The 19423-nt window shown below is 45.0% G+C and overlaps 1 protein-coding gene and 1 non-coding gene across 2 annotated transcripts; both read left to right on the top strand.

Annotated features, from left to right (window-relative positions):
* The first annotated feature begins 272 nt into the window (after window positions 1-272).
* On the top strand, window positions 273-5642 carry LOC100277080 (TRAM LAG1 and CLN8 (TLC) lipid-sensing domain containing protein). The gene is made up of 9 exons (NM_001150746.2): window positions 273-502; window positions 1922-2092; window positions 3403-3491; window positions 3580-3715; window positions 3929-4003; window positions 4309-4430; window positions 4508-4583; window positions 4934-4993; window positions 5081-5642. The coding sequence occupies exons 2-9, from the start codon at window positions 1952-1954 to the stop codon at window positions 5207-5209; spliced, it is 828 nt and encodes a 275-aa protein (NP_001144218.1). The 5' UTR covers window positions 273-502; window positions 1922-1951; the 3' UTR covers window positions 5210-5642.
* A 1060-nt stretch (window positions 5643-6702) lies between these two features.
* TRNAD-GUC (transfer RNA aspartic acid (anticodon GUC)) lies at window positions 6703-6774 on the top strand. Its single transcript has one exon. It is a non-coding gene; the product is annotated as a tRNA-Asp (tRNA).
* The last annotated feature ends 12649 nt before the right edge of the window (window positions 6775-19423 follow it).

Here is a 19423-nt window from a genome sequence, read left to right as displayed (position 1 = left end):
TCGAACCCATTTTAATAAGTTGGTTGTTTTATGGTAAAGATAGAAAACCAAAGCTTAAATTATTGAAGCGAAACCCTCCCAAACAAACCCTAAATACCGAGGAATAAAGCTTTAAATCTAACTCTAAATTCATTAGACAATCAATAGACAACAGTAAAATGTTGGTTTTAATTTTTAATTCTAGAGAGCGTAACTCTATTTCTTTTTTCTTACATGCCAAGACAAGCCGCCGCTCGTAATTGGCCGTTATTATTGTACTCCCTTCTCCATTCCACTCGTCCCCTTCCTCCCCTTCCGTCTCGCAACAGGCGAGGCGAGAGAACTCGTCGTCGAAGCGAAATATAGCCAGCGCACCAATCCCAATTCCCAACCCGACGCAACGCAACGCAACGCACCTCATCCCGGTTGCTTGCGCCAACGTAGGGGATCGCCCGGCCCCGCCCCGCTCCGCTTCGCGCCCCTCCTTCCTGCCTGCCGTAACCGCGCCGTGCAACTGTGCAAGGTAACTAATGCCTCCTGTCTCCGTCCGACCGGCGCCTATGTCTGTGCTTTTTAATCTTTCCGTGTTTGATTGATTCTACGCGCCTTAGGTATCGTGGCGTAGCTCGCTGCGCTTCCGAGTTTTGATCTCGGTTTTCGTTGTTCTGGTCTAGGGTGGGGTGGTGGTGCCATGGCGAGCACGGTGTGGAGGGAAGGCGGTTGTGGCCAGCATGTACTTTTCTGTTTCGGTACTCTGGTTCGATCCTGATGGGGTTTTCGTCCATCGATCGCGTCTCGGTCCTGCACGCAATGCAGAGGGGGTTACGGTTCTTTCTGTTCTTCCTCCCCGCGGTCCGCGTCGGGATGCTGGTCTGGTCGATGCTTTTTTTGGCTTACCGCGGACGCGACGGGATGCTTCGGCCGTTGTTTTCTTTTGATCTCTGTGACCCTTCTGGGAATCGATTCCATGCCGGATTGGTCGCAATGTGCGGGAGGTTTTTTCTTGTCCTGTTTTTTCCTCGCTGGCTGGTTGGATTCTGCCGCGAAAAGTTCTCCCCCTTATGCACCTTTCCCCCCCCCCTCAAGATATCTTTATTCGTCGTTTTCGTGGTTCCTTATGGGTGCTTGGGTTCCCTTGTGTGGTTAAAAGGCCAATAAGCTGCAGTGTTTTTGTTCTCAAGAGTTCTTTCCTTGTGACAGGGGGACATCACAGATTCTTTGGTATCTTCCTGGAAATTTCCATCAATTGTTTTCTCCTCAACCATTGCTGGTCATGTTGTTTGTAGTGATTGTCTGTCAGGTGAAACATGTTGTGTTTGGTGATGTTCTTACTAGCATTCAAATGACTCAAGATACATTAGTTATTTGTCAGTTGTTTTGTATCTGATGGACCAATATATGCTCAGGATTCATATTTGGGCACTTGAGGTGAAAACCATCTTATTCGATTTTGTTGAACTGTGATACCACTCATTCTTAATGAAATGGATCATTTCCCTTTGCCAGTATCTTGTTGCTTTATTTGCACCCTTGACTATAGTTAGTATAGTTTCAGTATTCGAGGTGTTGTCCTATTTGCAATATCAAACAGGAAGCATAAGATAAGAGAAAAGTGTATGTGGCTTCATTGTTAGATTTAAAATATTGATACTGTCTAAGTGATTGTCAAGCTAGGTTGTCATATCCATATGGTTCCTCATTACACATTTAATTGTGGGATCTGTATGGTTTCACAGACGCATTTATAACATTCATTGTGCGTTTCATGGATCATTATTTAATTGTTGTATATTAATGCTCCATTTCTTAGGGCATTTCTGCATTCATGTGGGCAAGCTGGATGATTCAAAGTTGTTGATATGTGGTGGTAGCCATTTATTGTGCTTATATGCCCTATGGTTGAATGGTGTGCTTCATTTATCTGACTTGTCTCTTTCACTAGGTTCAGTAGGTTGTTGAGTCTAGATACCAGATGATGGACCTGTCCACGACTTCAGTGCTGGCAGCTAAAGCTTACAAATACAAAGCAGAATCACTTGTTAAGGAGTACCTTCTTGCAGATTCGTATGTTTCATACACTGCTGTACTTGGTGGGATCCTGATGTGCAAGATGGTACCATCTGCCTCCTCTTATATGTTAACACCTTGACATTTTATGATCAAGACTGCCTTCAAATCAAATTAATATATGCTCTGTCTCATGTTTGTGTTTAAATGAGAGCTAAGCATCACTATAAGTTTAATAGTTCCTTTTTTAGAAGAAAATTGCTATAGGTAAATATAGGACTATGGAGGAGATTAGAAATAAACAAAACTTATAGATGGAAGGAAATTAGATCATCGGTGTATCTGAGATTGGTTCAAAGTTGAAATTATTTGTGATTTTGACTATGATTGTAGATGCGAATTACTGTTGTAAAATAGTTTCAACAGTTTGCTTGGACTTGTAACATTAGCTTTTATTATGAATTGTTTAGATTTAGCTGAATTCATGGTAAGTTAATACTCCCTCCGTTTCTTTTTATTAGTCGCTGGATAGTGCAATTTTGCACTATCCAGCGACTAATAAAAAGAAACGGAGGGAGTATTAATGAACACCTTTGAAGATAAGTTTGTTTTGTGTTTACATAAATTGACATGAATGAATCTTATTAGAGCATCTCCAAGAGACTAGTCAAATGGCTTGTCAAACTAAATTTTAGTTAATCAAAAGCAAAATAACTTTCCAACAGATTAACCATCTGACTCGTCAAGCTATCTGTCTCTCCAAATTGACTCTCTCACTAGCCAAACTTGGCTAGCCACTCTGGCTAGCCAAACTTGATAGATAGTTTGTTGGATTGAGATGCTACATATAGAGTATAGTCTTTATGAAAAAGTAAATAGAGAGTCAAATAGAGAGCTAAAAATGAAGAGTCCCTTAGAGATGCTCTTAGGTACCCCATTTTAACTAAACTGTTTGACATAATGGTAGCTAAAACTTTCTTCTTGAGTACACAGCCTATCATTGCATTAAGAAGAAAGGTGAGCACAAAAAATATATTTGTGACTCATTTTTTATTCTCTGTTAGTTCATTTATTAGACCCAGTATCACTTAGTATTTTTTGGATGAATCAGCTGACTTCAGGTTGCCTTAGAAAATTAGCTGGATTGGATCACTAAGCGTTTCTGAAGAAGTGCTTGAAGTAGCGGTAACTTGGACAACGTTTGGTGTAGTTGTCCATAACAAAATAGCAAGTGTGCTGTGATATAATTTGGTAACAACACACAGACAATAATTTTGTTTGTGTTACTGTGCTAGCCTTAAAACTGTTGCATGGATTTGTTGTGATTAATTCATACGTACCAGGAGTCCAGAACTTTAGTTAGCTCTGTTTTGAAATAAGTTCTCCCAAGGCTAACTTTATGTTTTGTTTTCTCAGGCTTATGACATAACAAGCATAATCAGCTCATTGTACTACAAGGGTTATGGTTCACTTACAAAAACCCAAAAGCTTGAGTGGAACAACAGGTCAAACAGTCTAGTTGCATAATATATGCCTAATTTCACGTTACTTGTATCAGCATTTATGTTCAACGTCCACTGTTTACTTGTTCAGGGGCATGTCCACTATCCATGCGATATTCATCACAGTGGTGTCAGTGTACCTGGTTTTCTTCTCCAACCTATTCTCTGATGAGCTGGATGGACTAGTAACTTATCGGAGTTCAAATCTATCCAATTTCACTTTGGGGGTAAAAGCTGTCAATATTTTATTCCCATTCAAGAAAGTCTATGTTATCATTTACTATCCATGTGCCCAAACCTTGACTTTGGGTTTTGTAGGGTTTTAGCTCTAGCCTACCCCAACTTTCTTGGGACTAAAGGCTTTGTTGTTTTTTCAAGAAAAAAAAGGCTTTGTCAGTCGTTGTTATTGCCTCATATTTACTGAATTTAAATTTGTCCAGGTTTCTGTTGGGTATTTCATCACTGACCTTGCTATGATATTATGGGCTTATCCTTCTCTTGGTGGAATGGAGTATGTAAGTGAATATATCAGATCACTAACATATTTTCTTTCATATATTTCCTTGCTCCCAGTTTCTACCTCTTTTATATATAAATACATGCTGATTTAACATGCCATAGTCTACTAAACCAACTTTGAGTACTAATATTCACCACCATTTTGTGTTGCCAAAAACTGTGAAAATATGGTATTATGAAAGGGTTTCATAGTAAACGTATTACTTTCACTTAATCTAGAGATATACACTTGTTGAATCATACTACTACTACAAGTTGGCACATTTTGACTGCACCTTACGGTAACAACATACATTTCCAGGTCCTTCACCATATGCTGTCGCTTATTTCTATAGTCTATGCTATGTATTCTGGGGAAGGACAGTTGTACACATACATGGTTCTCATCTCTGAAACAACCACACCTGGAATCAACCTCCGATGGTATGTGATGAAACGAATATGCACTGTTTTTTTATCATACTCTTTACTTAATGCATCTGACCTGTTCTGTCATCAAGGTTCCTTGATACCGCTGGACTGAAAAAATCCAAGGCCTATCTTGTCAATGGTGTTACGATGTTTATTGCATGGCTGGTATGTTACTACAACGTAATTTCATTCTGCAAGTTATGAATGACACATTATCTGCTATTTGTTATAGAATATTCTAATAAGCTTTAATATAATGTTGTGTATCCTATGCTTCACTAGACATCTCCAAGCTGTCTTGTTGGTCTATATGAGGCTGGAGGATATTTTATATACATTTCTCATTCTGTTTTCGCTCTGTGCTTATGGTTATTTTCAGTTAGAAATATGGATGCTAGCAATTGGTAGATGTGTTTGATTTTTTTTTGTCCTAATCAGTGCCAATCCTTCTTGTACTGCTTAGTGACTTTCTGTTATTTTCTATCTAATCGTGGAGAGCCAATTGCTTCATGCAGGTGGCACGGATCATTTTGTTCGTCTACTTGTTTTACCACATTTACTTCCACTATGATCAGGTATTTTTTCCTCGCTTGTCTCATAAGATGAATTTGAAGCTAAATCTGTTTGACAATAAACGTATCTTCTATATTCTATGTTGACAGGTCAAGCAGATGCATACGTTTAGCTGCATTCTGATATTTGCTGTGCCTACAATACTGCTCGTCATGAACACAATGTGGTTTGCCAAGATCTTGAGAGGCCTTAAAAAGACGCTAGCCAAGAGGCAGTGAAAAGAAGAATGGTAAAACAAGCTCAAGGACATCGATAGCCAAAATCCATCCCCTCGTACAGTCACTTTACAGTTACATGCACTTCCCGAGTAAAGCCGTCAGTGCAGCTCGTAGCACAAGCTAAAGCCCTTGCACATGATCCTGAAATACGCTAAACACAGCTCATTTTTTTCCCTGGATGCTCTGCCTTGTACATACGGCCGTCTGTATTGGGTGCTTACACCTTGAGGGATCGTTTGGTGACCAGGAAAATAGATGGGAAAGAAATCCCTTTGTTACGGCCTCGTTCGTTTCAACTGGTTTGGCTTTGGCCCGTTTCCGGCCTCATTCCGGGTGGAAATGGAATTTGGTTGTTTCTCTATGAGCTGTTCGATGGCTGAGTCTGACGATTGCGCTGTTGCGTTTGTCTTTTCTATTTCTTCCGATCTTAAATATACGAGGATGTTTACTTTTTTTTTAAAAAAAAACTTTGATCACTCGTCTTATTCAAAATATTTATTCAAAAATGCAAACCACCTTAAGTGATAAAACAAATTATAATACAATAAATAATAATTTACATTTTTTCTGAATAGAACGAGTAGGCAAACTATTTTTTAAAAACGTAACGAAGGTAATATTTTACTACACATACTGCATCAGATGGGCGGCCGATGGATCTGACTCACGCATGGAATGCATCACATCAGATGTATAGACTCCTGATCTGATCATCCATGGACTGTTGATCTGATCGATCGGGTTCTTCTTGCTCTTGCGGTCTGTTTGTTCTACATAATGGCAACTGGATGTTTAGGGCATTTATAGTCATTTCCAAAGTTTGAGTTTTGCTTTGTGGGCATAAGGGCATTGTGTAAAATTCATCTCAAATTGATGGAAACTAGAAAAATGAGAAGATGACAATGTCTTTAGGATTTGTTGAAGTTTTAATGGGGGTTATTGGTGTTGTAGCATTCTGTCTAGTTTCCAGGAATTTCTAGAAGAAAAAGTAAATTTGTTCGAAACTCTCTGTATCTGTCAGCAATATATAAAGTGGTCAGTGTCTATCAGCAATGCTTCACCAAATCAGTTTTTTTTTTTCCTGTCATATGGATGCTTACACTCGTCACGAGCTCTACCTATTTCAAAATTTAACCGTCCCAATATGCATAGGATAAAGGTTTCAATTTCTGGTCTATTAATTCAGAATTGATTCATTTACATGTCTATTCAGTACACTTGTTTAATATGTATGAAATTGATTTTAAACAAATCGAGTGCATCCTGATCGTTTACATGTGCTGAAATCCTGCTGTGGCCTGTGCGGCGACGTACAGTACAGGGACTCTGTCCTCTCTCTCCTTCGGTTTTGTGCCACTTTTGGCGACCAGGGTCGATGCTGGCGCTGGCCGCTTGGCCGAGCGGTCCTCTCCCAGTAATAAATACCAATACTCAGCCGTCTGCAGTATTCACCCACGGTTAACAGATTCGTTCTTCGCTGAGACATCAATTCGGTCGTTGTAGTATAGTGGTGAGTATTCCCGCCTGTCACGCGGGTGACCCGGGTTCGATCCCCGGCAACGGCGTTTTTTATTTTATTTTTCCTTTTTTTAGGGACCTTGGGCACCTGGCTGTTGCGGGCTTAAAGTCGGCCCAGCGGGTCCTCTCCGTCGGACTCTGGCTGCCGCGCCATGTCGGCGGATCCTCCTGGGCCCAGAGCCCGCAGGGCAAAGGTTCCTCATGTATTCCCAGTGTGCTGTTTTCGTGGTTTTCTCTTTGTGCGTTGAGATTCTAGTTACAGATACAAAGAAAAGATCACCCTACATATGCAGAGGTAATGTTTCAGACAATTCGCCAAAAAAAATATTTATCTGTCACTAGTTGCAAAACTATCGGTTCGTTTTTTTTTCCTTTGGATCTCCGATCTGTTCTCGTCTACGACACGATTTTATCTTTGCAAAAGCCAAACCACAACTCCTTTGGACCAAACGCGATTTTGCTCTGGGACAACTGAAAGTTGTTTTTACATGCTGTAAATCTACTACTAGTCGAAATCGAAATCCTACTCAATTCACTCCATTGTGTAGCTATACTGTTGGCTTTTGTGATTTGTGCGGAAAGGCAAGTGTTTTGGCCCTTCATTTTTCATACCTAGGCTGCACTCAAAGAATGTGCCTATCCTATCAGTCTATCACAGAGAAGATGTCTTTCGAAGTTGTTGACGTCTTTTCGGAGCGCCAAACACTCAACAAGAACCGTGGCGGTGCCCTCTGCACAGGGGCGGACGGTCCACGCGCAGGGGCCGGACGGTCCGCGGCCTGGTGCGAGGCGCGGTGGTGCTCTCTGCGCAAGGGCGGACTGTCCGCGGCCTGGGGCCGGACGGTCCGCGGCCTGGTGCGCTGCTGGGACTTCTGCCTGACGGCCGGACGGTCCGCGCCCTGGGGCCGGACGGTCCGCACGTACGCAGGGATGGCGGAAGATCGCCGACGGCGCCTGGATCTCGCTCCCGGGAGGGACCCCGTCGGGGAGTAGAGATCCTAGGTGGTGTCTAGGCTCGGGCAGGCCGACCTAGACTCCTCTAATCGACGTAGAGTCGAGGAGAGACGGAGAATTTGGGGATCGAGTGGCTAAACCTAAACTAGACTAGAACTACTCCTAGGATAAAATGCGAGTAAAAGTTGTATTGATTCGATTGTTGATGATTACAAATCGGCCGTAGACCTCTCTATTTATAGAGGAGGGGGGCTGGACACTTTACACAACTGATTCCGAGCTAATCCCGCGAATATAGCTAACAACCGTAGCATAAAACTCGGAACCCTAATCTGTTCTGCGCAGGCGCGGACCGTCCGGCCCACAAGCGCGGACCGTCCGGACCGCGGACCGTCCGGCCTCAGGGCCGGACTGTCCGCCGGCTCAAAACCGGTTCGAACATATGCCCCCTGCCTTTTGGTGGAGCTGGGCGAACCAAAAGCAACTAACTCGATGTGATCACATCGGTTTTCTTAGGCATCTTGCCACATACTAGGATGGTACTGTTTGAGGAAACGCCCATTCAAAGCCTTAGGTAAATCCTTGCCTTGTAATGTTTGTAGTAAATAAGCGTTACCAGACATCACCTGTTTCACTTTATAAGGACCCTCCCAGCTTGGCGACCATTTCCCGAACTTTCGGTCTTTATTCCTTAGAGGTAGAATGGTCTTCCACACCAAGTCTCCTACTTGGAATGATTTTGCTTTGACCTTCTTGTTGTAGGCCCTGGCTACCATGATCTTGTCCTTTTCTATTGCTCCTAAAGCTATCATCCTCTTGTCGGTCACCTCATCAATATTATCCATCATTGAATTATAATAATCAGTAGCAGTTAGATCATTTTGTCTGGCAAACCTGGCAGCATTCAAACTTATTTCCACAGGTAACACTGCTTCCTGCCCATAGACAAGCTCAAAAGGAGATACTTTAGTAGCACTATGCTTAGATATTCTATGAGCCCATAAAGCTTCAGACAAAATCTTATGCCAATGTCTAGGATTATCAGATACCTTTTTCTTTATCAAATTAATCAACGTCCTATTACTAGACTCGGCCTGTCCATTGGCCTGAGCATAATATGGAGACGAATTAAGCAGCTTAATTCTGTATAATTCAGCAAATTCACGTACCTCTTTTGACATAAAAGAAGTACCTTGATTTGTAGTCAAGGTCTGGGGAATGCCGAATCTATGAATAATATGCTCAGTTATGAACTCAATTACCTCCTTGTGTGTCATGTTCTTTAGAGCAATGGCTTCAGTCCATTTGGTGAAATAGTCAGTGGCAACTAACACAAACCGATGCCCCTTTGATGACGAAGGATGAATTTCTCCAATAAAGTCTAATCCCCATCCTCTGAATGGCCAAGGCTTGATGATATGATGTAATTCGGCTGCAGGGACCAACTGTAGGTCGCCAAATTTTTGACACACTTGGCACCCCTTGTAGTACTTGAAACAATCAGCTGTCATACTAGGCCAATAAAAACCAGACCTTCGCAACAACCACTTCATCTTTGGAGTTGATTGATGGGTACCACAAATTCCTTCATGTACTTCGGCCATGGCTAATATAGCATCGTCTGGGCCCAAGCACTTAAGCAGGATATCATTAACCGTTCGACGGTAAAGTTCATCACTCATCAACACATACTTGAAAGCTGTTCGCCGAATGTTCTTATCTGTCCTGATATTGGGATTTTGCAAATAATTAAGTATAGGTGTCCTCCAATCACTTGTATCGGCTTCATTGTCAGCCGAATCGATTAAGAGAACCCTTCTGGTAACCTCGGACGGTCCGGCGTCAACACGCGGACGGTCCGCGACCTGGGAATTTGGCTCTGCACTGGTTATCAGATTTTTCAGTTTTGTGAAATTTCCCTCTCTTTATCCGATAACCCGATGCATCTTGTGCCAAGTTGTTAGCTCTATGATTCTCAACTCTAGAGATATGCTGAATACTGAATTCATCAAAAGAATGGATTATGCTCCAACATTTCTCAAGATAATTATTTAGAGTACCATCAAGACATTGATATTCTTCTAAAACTTGTTGGACAACCAGCTGAGAATCACCAAATACCTTCACATGTTTTACTCTCATACCATTTAACAGTTCTAAACCGAATAGGAGGGCCTCATATTCAGCTTGATTATTAGTGCAATACGTTTTCAATCGGCTAGAGAAGTCAAAGGAGACATTACTCGGTGAAACAAGCACAATGCCAATTCCTTGCCCTTCATTGCAAACCGATCCATCAAAATATAAAGTCCAAGGAGTAATAGTGAGGTATGATATGTCTAGTTCATGAATATCATTAACCCGATGCTCTACAATAAAATCTGCTATGACTTGGCCTTTCATAGATTTCAATGGTTCATAAGCCAAGTCATATTCTATGAGTGCATAAGCCCACTTACCAATTCTACCACTCATAATTGGGTTATGCAACATGTACTTGATTACATCGGCTTGACCAGAAACAGTGCAATGACTAGACAGTAAATAACATCTACATTTGGTGCATGCATAAAACAAACATAAGCATAACTTTTCAATAAAAGTGTACCTTGTTTCAGCATCCACCAACCTTCGGCTTAGATATGTCACCACATGCTCCTTCCCCTCAGTTTCTTGTGTCAGAACAGCCCCAATAACCTTGTCTTCAGCTGCAACGTATAATCTGAATGGTGCTCCTACTTGTGGTGCTTTTAACACGGGAGCCGAAGACAAGTATTTTTTAATGAGATCAAATGCTTTCTGTTGCTCTGTCCCCCAAGTGAATTCAGCATCATTCTTAAGCCGAAGGATAGGGGTGAAGGCATCAATCTTCCCGGCTAAGTTAGAAATAAACCTTCGTAAATAATTCACTTTGCCAAGAAACCTCTGTACTTCGACCTTACACGCCGGAGGCCCCACATTCCGAATAGACTTGATTCGGTCAGGGTCTATTTCTATACCATGTTCATGGATGACAAATCCTAAAAACTTACCAGCCGACACTCCAAAAGCACATTTACGTGGGTTCATTTTTAAACCATACCAACGCATTTTATCAAAGGCTTTGCGCAAATCAGCTATATGAGAACTAAACTCAGCCGATTTGACTACAATATCATCAATGTAGACTTCCACAGTGTTTCCTAATAACTCATGGAAGATCAGATTCATAGCCCTCTGATAAGTAGCACCAGCATTTTTAAGACCGAATGTCATGACAACCCATTCAAATAAACCAATGAAGCCTGGACATATAAAGGCCGTTTTAGACGCATCTTCTTCGGCCATGAAAATCTGATTATATCCGGCATTACCATCAAGGAAGCTAATAATTCTATTTCCTGATGCATTATTGATTAATGTATCGGCTATGGGCATGGGATATTCATCCTTAGGAGTTGCTTTATTTAAATTACGAAAATCAATGCATACTCTAAGCTTACCTGACTCCTTCTTCTCCACCGGCACAATATTGGAGACCCACTCTGCGTATCTGCAAAGTCTAATAAAATTAGCTTCTAGCAGCCGGTGGATTTCGTCCTTGATTCGTGGGAGAAGATCTGTACGAAATGTTCTAGCTTTCTGCTTGAAAGGTCTGAAACCAGGCTTAATAGGCAGCCGATGTTCGACAATTTCTCGGCTTAGTCCAGGCATTTCAGTGTAATTCCAAGCAAAACAATCTGAATATTCCTTCAATAGACCGATCATCTCATTTCTAGAATCGGTCTCCAGGGTCTTGTTTACAAAAGTCGGCCTTGGAGTTTTACCATCTCCTATGTCAATCTCCTCCAAAGGATCGGCCGATGTAAACCCCTGTCCTAGTTTATCAAGATCTCTGAATTCCTCTATCATGTCCCCCACAAAGGAATCAGATGATTTTTGCATGATGGCGGACTTTCCGGTCTCGGGGACCAGATCATCCGTAATACTGTTTTTTCGCTGTGGTAGATGTTCGGTCTTAAAGTCTGAACTCTTTTGTGAAAGACCAGACCCTCCGGCCTTGGCGGCCGAACTGTCCGTGACCAAAGACTCATGAACTTTGTGTGTATTCATCATTTAACTTTATTTAGGATTTAGCCGATTCTCCATCGGCTCTAGCATTACAGGAATGAAACCTTTCTTATCTATACTTATGAATTGATAATCAGAAAAGTCTACTCCTGTGAGACATGTAGCAGTCTCATAAGTCCAGAGTACAGGGGCATCGGCCACAGCGATGCAGGCCGATACATCAGCATGTACTTGTTCTATGTTATCGCCTACCCATTGTATTAGCATTTGATGTAATGTAGAAGGTATACATTGATTGGCGTGAATCCAATCTCTGCCTAGAATTAAACTGTAATTTCCTTCTACATCAGTGACGAAGAATGCAGCAGCAAGGGTCTTAGTCCCGATGGTTAATTCAACGGACGTGACTCCCCTGGCTTTGATCGAACTATCAGTTCCAACACCGCTGAGGGTCATGTTGGTCTTGACAAGTTCGTCATCTTGTTTTCCTAATTTTCTGTATAATGAATAAGGCATTAGATTTACACCCGCCCCTCCGTCTACCAACATCTTAGCAATCGGTATCCCATCAATGTGACCGCGCACGAAGAGCGGCTTTAAATGATTTACCGATTCCTTTGGTTTAGTAAAGGCGGCTTCTTTAGGACCAAAATCAAACTGGGCAACAACAGGTTCATCGTCGCTGATGATAGTACAATCGGCAGAAAATGTAATAATATTTACATCCATACCTGGGCGTTCTGGAGAAGCCTCGTAGTCGACCAGGTCTTCTCCCAGCAGGTCGTCCTCTTCCATTGATGTTGTCGTGTCGTTGGAGGCTTCCTGGTGAACGGCGGACGGTCCGCGCGCAGAGGCCAGACGGTCCGCGCCTGGTGCAGGTTGTCCAGACGCTTCCTGGTGAAAGCCGGACGGTCCGTGCGCAGGGGCCGGACGGTCCGCGCCTGGTGCAGATTGTCCCGACGCTTCCTGGTGAGGGACGGACGGTCCGCGCGCAGAGGCCGGACGGTCCGCGCCTGGTGCAGGTTGACTTTCTATTTCCGTGGCCGTTTGTTTTTTCTCGACGGCCTTTGGTCTCCATTTCTTTTGCGGTGGCGGGTATAGTGGATGCGTGTCATTGAATATCTTTTCCGCCTCTTTCTCCTGGCTCTCCTTCACTCTTAGGCGCTGTAATTTTCTCTTTTGGGATCGTGTCAATCCTGCCGGGCACCATCGAGGCATGGAGTATTTTGGATCGGCTGTTTTGACGATAGCCGTATCCTTTTTGGTTGTGTTGGCCGATTCACCGAAAATCATCGGCCCTTTATTGTCTCCCTGTATGACAACATCTGCGGTGCCTATTTTGATGATGTCCCCTTTTGTCGTTTTTGAGTTGCTGCAGGCATATGCCCCCCTGCCGGATTAGTCGGCCTTGAAGGCCGAGTAGTCCGGCAATCCTGTTGGGTTTGTGCCTGGTGACCGGATTGAGCAGTGCTCAATCGGTCTTGTACTGGTGGCGTCAACCTGTTGAAAACAGATGTTTGGGGTGCCCCCCAGGCGGGGTACTGTGGCATCCCAAATGGATATGGTGGCATGCCCCACATTTGATTTGGGACATATGGCGGAGGTAAATATGTGTACGGATATGGCATAGGTGGATATGGAGGTGGAGGTGTCCATGCAGGTATGTTAGGTCTTACTTGTATAGTATGACCTTTCATTTCTTCCGATTGGTGGGGTGGTCCAATCGGCCTACCCTGGCGCTGCTCATGAATGGGTGAGCGGGGTCGCTTTGCTGGCCGGTCACTGGGGCCGGCCTTCTTTTTTACGTATTTAGACAATAATTGATCAAAAGTTGGGCCGGCTTTAACCAACCGACCAACTGCTTTGAATGTATTTGTTTTCCACGTACCTATCTCTGGTCGTCGTGGTTTGAAAGTACGTGGACTTTGTGAATCCTGAGTACGGCCGGACCGTCCGCCGGAGCTCTCCGGACCGTCCGGTGGGGTCCCGGACCGTCCGCGCCTACGTGCCGGACCGTCCGGGATACGCAGTACGGGCTCCTGCATCTGTCTCCCTGTCTGTACTTGCCCCCCAGTACTGGAGGCTGTGATGGTCACCTTTAGGGTCTCCCCTCCATCGGGAGTCTTCTCGGCCACCACTTTCCTGCAAGAAACTTTACGATCCCCATCGGCCTCTTTAGCATTGCCGATGATTATCTCTTTGTCTTTGTCTTTATCGGCTGTGTTTGGCCGAACTAGGACTTTCTTGCCCTCGAAGTCAATCATGTTCATCGGAAAGGGCTCTGTATCCACCTGCATTTCCTGAAATTTCAATCGTCCTTCGTTAATGGCCGATTGAATCTGTCGACGGAACACATTACAATCATTAGTGGCATGAGAAAATGAGTTATGCCACTTGCAATATGCACGACGTTTTAGCTCTTCGGCGGATGGAACAGTGTGATTTATTTTAATGTTGCCATTTTTAAGTAATTCATCAAATATTCTATCACACTTACCAACATTAAATGTAAACTTAACCTCCTCTTGCCGTTTCTTTTGAACCGGCTGTAAGGGGGCACAAGCCGAAGATTTGGCCTGCTTTGGCCAAACCATTTCAGCAGCATACACCTCTGCTGATTCGTCTTCAGAGCTACTTTGGTCGCATTTTACTACATGTACGTTGTGACGAATTATTTTAGCAGTTTCTTTGCTTCGGCTTTCACAAGCCAAAGCTCTCTGGTGTAATTGTGCTAGTGTAAAGAATTGGATGCCTTCTAATCTTTCTTTTAAATAATATCGCAGACCATTAAAGGCTAATCCTACTAGCTGTTTTTCTGCTAAATGAATTTGAAAGCATCGGTTTCTTGTATCTCGGAATCTCCGGATGTAATCATTAACCGATTCATCTTTTGTCTGTCGCAACGACACTAAATCTACCAAATCCAACTCATAGTCACCGGAGAAAAAATGATCATGAAATTTTTGCTCTAGATCCCCCCATGATGAAATAGAATTAGGAGGTAAAGTGGCATACCATGCAAACGCGGTTCCTGTCAGCGATAATGAAAATAAACGTACGCGAAATGCCTCTGTGTCGGCCAATTCTCCCAATTGTGCTAAGAACTGGCCTATATGTTCGCGTGTGTTCTTCCCTTGATCACCCGAAAATTTTGCGAATTCGGGTATCCTGGTTCCCTGTGGGTATGGGTGGTGATCAAATCGGCTGTCATAAGGTTTCCGATATGATTGCCCCCCAGGGACCATGCTTACTCCGAGCTTATCTCGGAACGCCCCGGCTATTTCTTCCCTTACTATATCAATGGCAGCCGGTGCGAGACCACCGGCTCTCTGGTCAAACATAGGTGGGGTTGGCTGGATATTAGCATGTTGTCTTTCCCCCCATTGGTTTGAGTTACGTGGTGCATTTTCATTTGCCCTATATGGGTCATAGGTTTGATCGTTTCTTTCCGGCCTCCTGGGTGGGGCCGGAAAGCTCTCCTGGGCTCTGGATCTTGAATTAATGGGTTGATGCATTGTATAGTGCGATGGGAAGTGCTGCTGGGACGGGTGAGGATTACGGTAACAATCCTCCTCAAAAAGGTCATGTGCGGACTGTCCGGACATTAGCCCGGACCGTCCGTGATTATGTGCGGACCGTCCGTTGTTGCATGCGGACGGTCCGACTGGGTAGTTTAGGTTTTGTGCCGTGCGTGGTAGCTCGGACGCATATCTAGGTAACTCATTAAAAATAGGCCCGACTGTTGCTGGCCCGGACGGTCCGCGCTCACGTGCGGACGGTCCGGGCATGTGCAGATCGGCTGGTTTGCTGCCGATTTGCGGTTGATTAGGGTATGTGTCCATCGGCATCCCATAAAGGGGTTGTGACTGGTCGTGACAACCTGTAGCCGATGTGTTACACGCGTTATCTCCTAACTCAACCTCGTGCGAAGGAAAATTTGCGGTACTAGATTTATCAAATGCACGTACTAGTCTCTTAAGATCGCTTTGCATACCCCCTATGATGTTCTGCATTTGTTCACGCTGATCTTCTACATAATTTCTAAGAGATTGCAGATCGTTGGTATTACTTACATTGGGGATATCTGGCGTGGGTTGGAGCGAAGCCGGATCCGTCGCCCAATGTCGGACGACCTTGTTGTTCCTGTCCACTTTGAAGTTGGCCAAGAACTTTGCTTTCGCCTCCTGGATCATCCGCTCCTTGTGCTCCTCGAACTGGAGCTGCTCGTCAGCCGGCAAGGTTTCCCAAGTCGGCTCTATGATGTTGCTTGGAGAAATATCAGAGCTATCCCTTGAACCGGCCATTGAGGGCCGATTTGATGAGCTTAGATATGTTGTCCCCAGCGGAGTCGCCAAAAGTATGTTGACGCCTTTTCGGAGCGCCAAACACTCAACAAGAACCGTGGTGGTGCCCTCTGCACAGGGCGGACGGTCCGCGCGCAGGGGCCGGACGGTCCGCGGCCTGGTGCGAGGCGCGGTGGTGCTCTCTGCGCAAGGGCGGACTGTCCACGGCCTGGGGCCGGACGGTCCGCGGCCTGGTGCGCTGCTGGGACTTCTGCCTGACGGCCGGACGGTCCGCGCCCTGGGGCCGGACGGTCCGCACGTACGCAGGGATGGCGGAAGATCGCCGACGGCGCCTGGATCTCGCTCCCGGGAGGGACCCCGTCGGGGAGTAGAGATCCTAGGTGGTGTCTAGGCTCGGGCAGGCCGACCTAGACTCCTCTAATCGACGTAGAGTCGAGGAGAGACGGAGAATTTGGGGATCGAGTGGCTAAACCTAAACTAGACTAGAATTACTCCTAGGATAAAATGCGAGTAAAAGTTGTATTGATTCGATTGTTAATGATTACAAATCGGCCGTAGACCTCTCTATTTATAGAGGAGGGGGGCTGGACCCTTTACACAACTGATTCCGAGCTAATCCTGCGAATATAGCTAACAACCGTAGCACAAAACTCGGAACCCTAATCTGTTCTGCGCACGCGCGGACCGTCCGGCCCACAGGCGCGGACCGTCCGGCCTCAGGGCCGGACTGTCCGCCGGCTCAAAACCGGTTCAAACAGAAGTATGTCTGATTTCTCGTTAATGCTTCATAATCATTAACATCACATTTGGATAGCCATATAGATAAGCTGTTGGAGAGGTTTTAAAAAAACTCTATTTAATTAGAAAGGATATAGAGAGTTTGCTGGAGTTGTCCTTAGTTTTTCCAATTTTATTCCTTAGGACTTGTTCGTTTGTGTCGGATTGCACCCGGAATCGTTCCACTCAATCAAAGTTTATATAAATTATAGAAACAATCCGGTTAGGAATCGTTCCGACCCACCAATCCGACAGAAACGAACAAGGCCTTACCGTAGTAGGAGACTAAGAGTACACTCTGAAACACTTGACTACGTGATTTGATAGCACCACATGAGACCTTATTTGATTATTCTAATTCCATGTGAATTAGAGTAGAATTGGGATGGATTGAGATGGTCAGATGGATTTGAACTTACTATAAATTTAAATCGATTTAATATCATGTGATCCACATAGATCAACGATGAAGCTAATAAGTCCCGAAGCATATGTAATTCTTGATGAACAGCTATGTGTATCATGCATACGTCTTGAAATCGTTCTTATGTGTATCGTGCTGTAATGTTGTATTCTACTATTTTCTCTTTTTTTTTCCTGTGATAAATAGTGTGCAAGGAGGAACGCCTCTGAGGTGATTCAGCAGAAGCAGCTAGGGCAATTGAGTCTGATGCCAGAGATCTACTCCGTAATAGAAAAGGAGATAATTGACGCCAGCTTGGCCTTCGTTGACGCCAACGTGGACGTGAGAGTTCATTCAGCAGAAGCAGCTTGGCCTTCGCTGACACCACCAATCGCGATCGAAATCAACTGCCTCGTCATGCATCAGTAAGCAGGCAAGACGCCAAGATACCGCCAAAAGCAACAAAATTGAAGGCATAGCAAGCGTCCAGGAGAGCGCGAGGTGGAGAATGAAAACTCACGTTGTCGTCGAGTGTGGCGCGTCGGCGTTGCGAAGTGCTAGCTTGAGCGTAGCGGCCCTTTCGGCGAGCGAGGCGCGGAGCCGCGGAGGCGGTCCTTGGCGGCCAGCCTCTTCTGTAGCCGCGCGTTCTCGAGCTCGAGGCGCGAGGGCCGGGTCGCCACGGCCACGGCCGTGATCTTGCGCGCCACCTCCAGTTGCTCGTACGAGTTCGGGCGGTCGCTGTGGCTTTCCGGCACCTGCGCCGGTATAGTACAGAGAATTTGTCTATAGATGGACAGTTAGCACTAATAAGATGGACCGATCCAACCACAATATAACAAAGACAGTTAGCACTAATAAGCCCTTGTTCGGTTAGCTCTCAATCCATGTGGATTGAGTGGGATTGGATGGGTTTGAATCCCAAACAAGTCAAACTTCTTCTCAATTTTTTCCAATCCCATCCAATCCATGTGTATTGGGAATAACCGAACAAGCCCTAAGATGGACCGATCCCACCACAATATAACAAAGCACGACCCGTTCAACTAGCATAGTGTCAGTGCCTGACACATATGGGTTGCGCAAATATTTCGGTCCTAGGGTCGGCCTAGGTCCGACACGCTTAATTGGACCGACACTGTCCAGTGCGCCTAACCAAGTGCTCTGGGCCCCGCTGGCCAATGACCACGCCACGTCCGAACCCAACTCTAAATCATGTCTTCGCTCCAATCCAACCACTCACACTCTCTGCCTCCGCTCTGCTCTCTTCTTCTCCCACTCCGGTGGCAGACGCGGCCACAATACACTCTTCCATCGTTGGTGCGCCCCCCCCCCCCCCCCCGCTCCATCTGACCCTTGGATTTGCGTGTGCGGGGCATTGTCGGGATTCGCCGAACAGTAACCCTAACTCCTCTCTTCTCCCTCTCTGGTGTGATCTTGAGCACCGGTGTCAAGCACTGGCACACGACACGAGATCATCCTCGTCTTGTCGTCTTCGTCGAGGTCACATGTTGTCGGCTACTCTGGTGCTCTAGATTCAAATTCGTTGAGGAACAGGGTGGACGGATCTGTTGTTCGTCGATCAGTCGACATGGGCGACGGAGATTCTAGTGCTCCGGTTGTTTAGGTAACCCTAATCCTAACCCAAATTTAACCATGACCCTTCATCTGTAGTTTGTACTAATGCAACTTTGGTGTAGCCATTGAGGAATCAGGTCTCCATTGATTGACGATGGTCGGCTCGGACGAGATACAGTTGAGATCGATGGCAACAAGGAAAGGCGTTTTGTGCGGGTTGGCCGGAGATGACGATGAGGATGACCTGTGTGAGGATGTTGTGGAGATCTTCAGCCATAGCAGCGATGCTACCGTCCTTATCGGCGATGGTCAAAAAGGCGGTGTAGAGGAAGGTGCAGAGGATGAGCAAAGCGCTCTCGTCCTTCTACCTCGGTTGTGTGATTATATTTCCAGAAACTCTTAATAGAATTGTCTTCTTAGAAGTTTGAACTGGTCTTCTTATCTGTAGATGTTTAAATCTTGAATAAATATGTCGATCTTATTTTTGCACGGATTTTATTTGTGTGAGACATTATAGTGACCGTGCTGATACTGGCACTACTGTTCACCGATTTACCGTGCCTGGTGGCACGACACGCCCAGTCAGGGCTTGTTCGGTTAGCTCTCAATCCATGTGGATTGAGTGGGATTGGA

Source organism: Zea mays, chromosome 8 (genome assembly GCF_902167145.1).
Source record: "Zea mays cultivar B73 chromosome 8, Zm-B73-REFERENCE-NAM-5.0, whole genome shotgun sequence".
NCBI classification, from domain to species: Eukaryota; Viridiplantae; Streptophyta; class Magnoliopsida; order Poales; family Poaceae; genus Zea; species Zea mays.
Note: the sequence above shows the minus strand (reverse complement) of the source record. Positions and strands in the feature narration are given on the sequence as shown.

Coding starts and splice junctions, on each gene's coding strand:
- LOC100277080 (NM_001150746.2), top strand. CDS start 1,952: ATGATGGACCTGTCCACGACTTCAGTGCTGGCAGCTAAAGCTTACAAA. Junction 4,584..4,933: donor CGATGTTTATTGCATGGCTG/GTATGTTACTAC, acceptor TGCTTCATGCAG/GTGGCACGGATCATTTTGTT. Junction 4,994..5,080: donor TTTACTTCCACTATGATCAG/GTATTTTTTCCT, acceptor CTATGTTGACAG/GTCAAGCAGATGCATACGTT.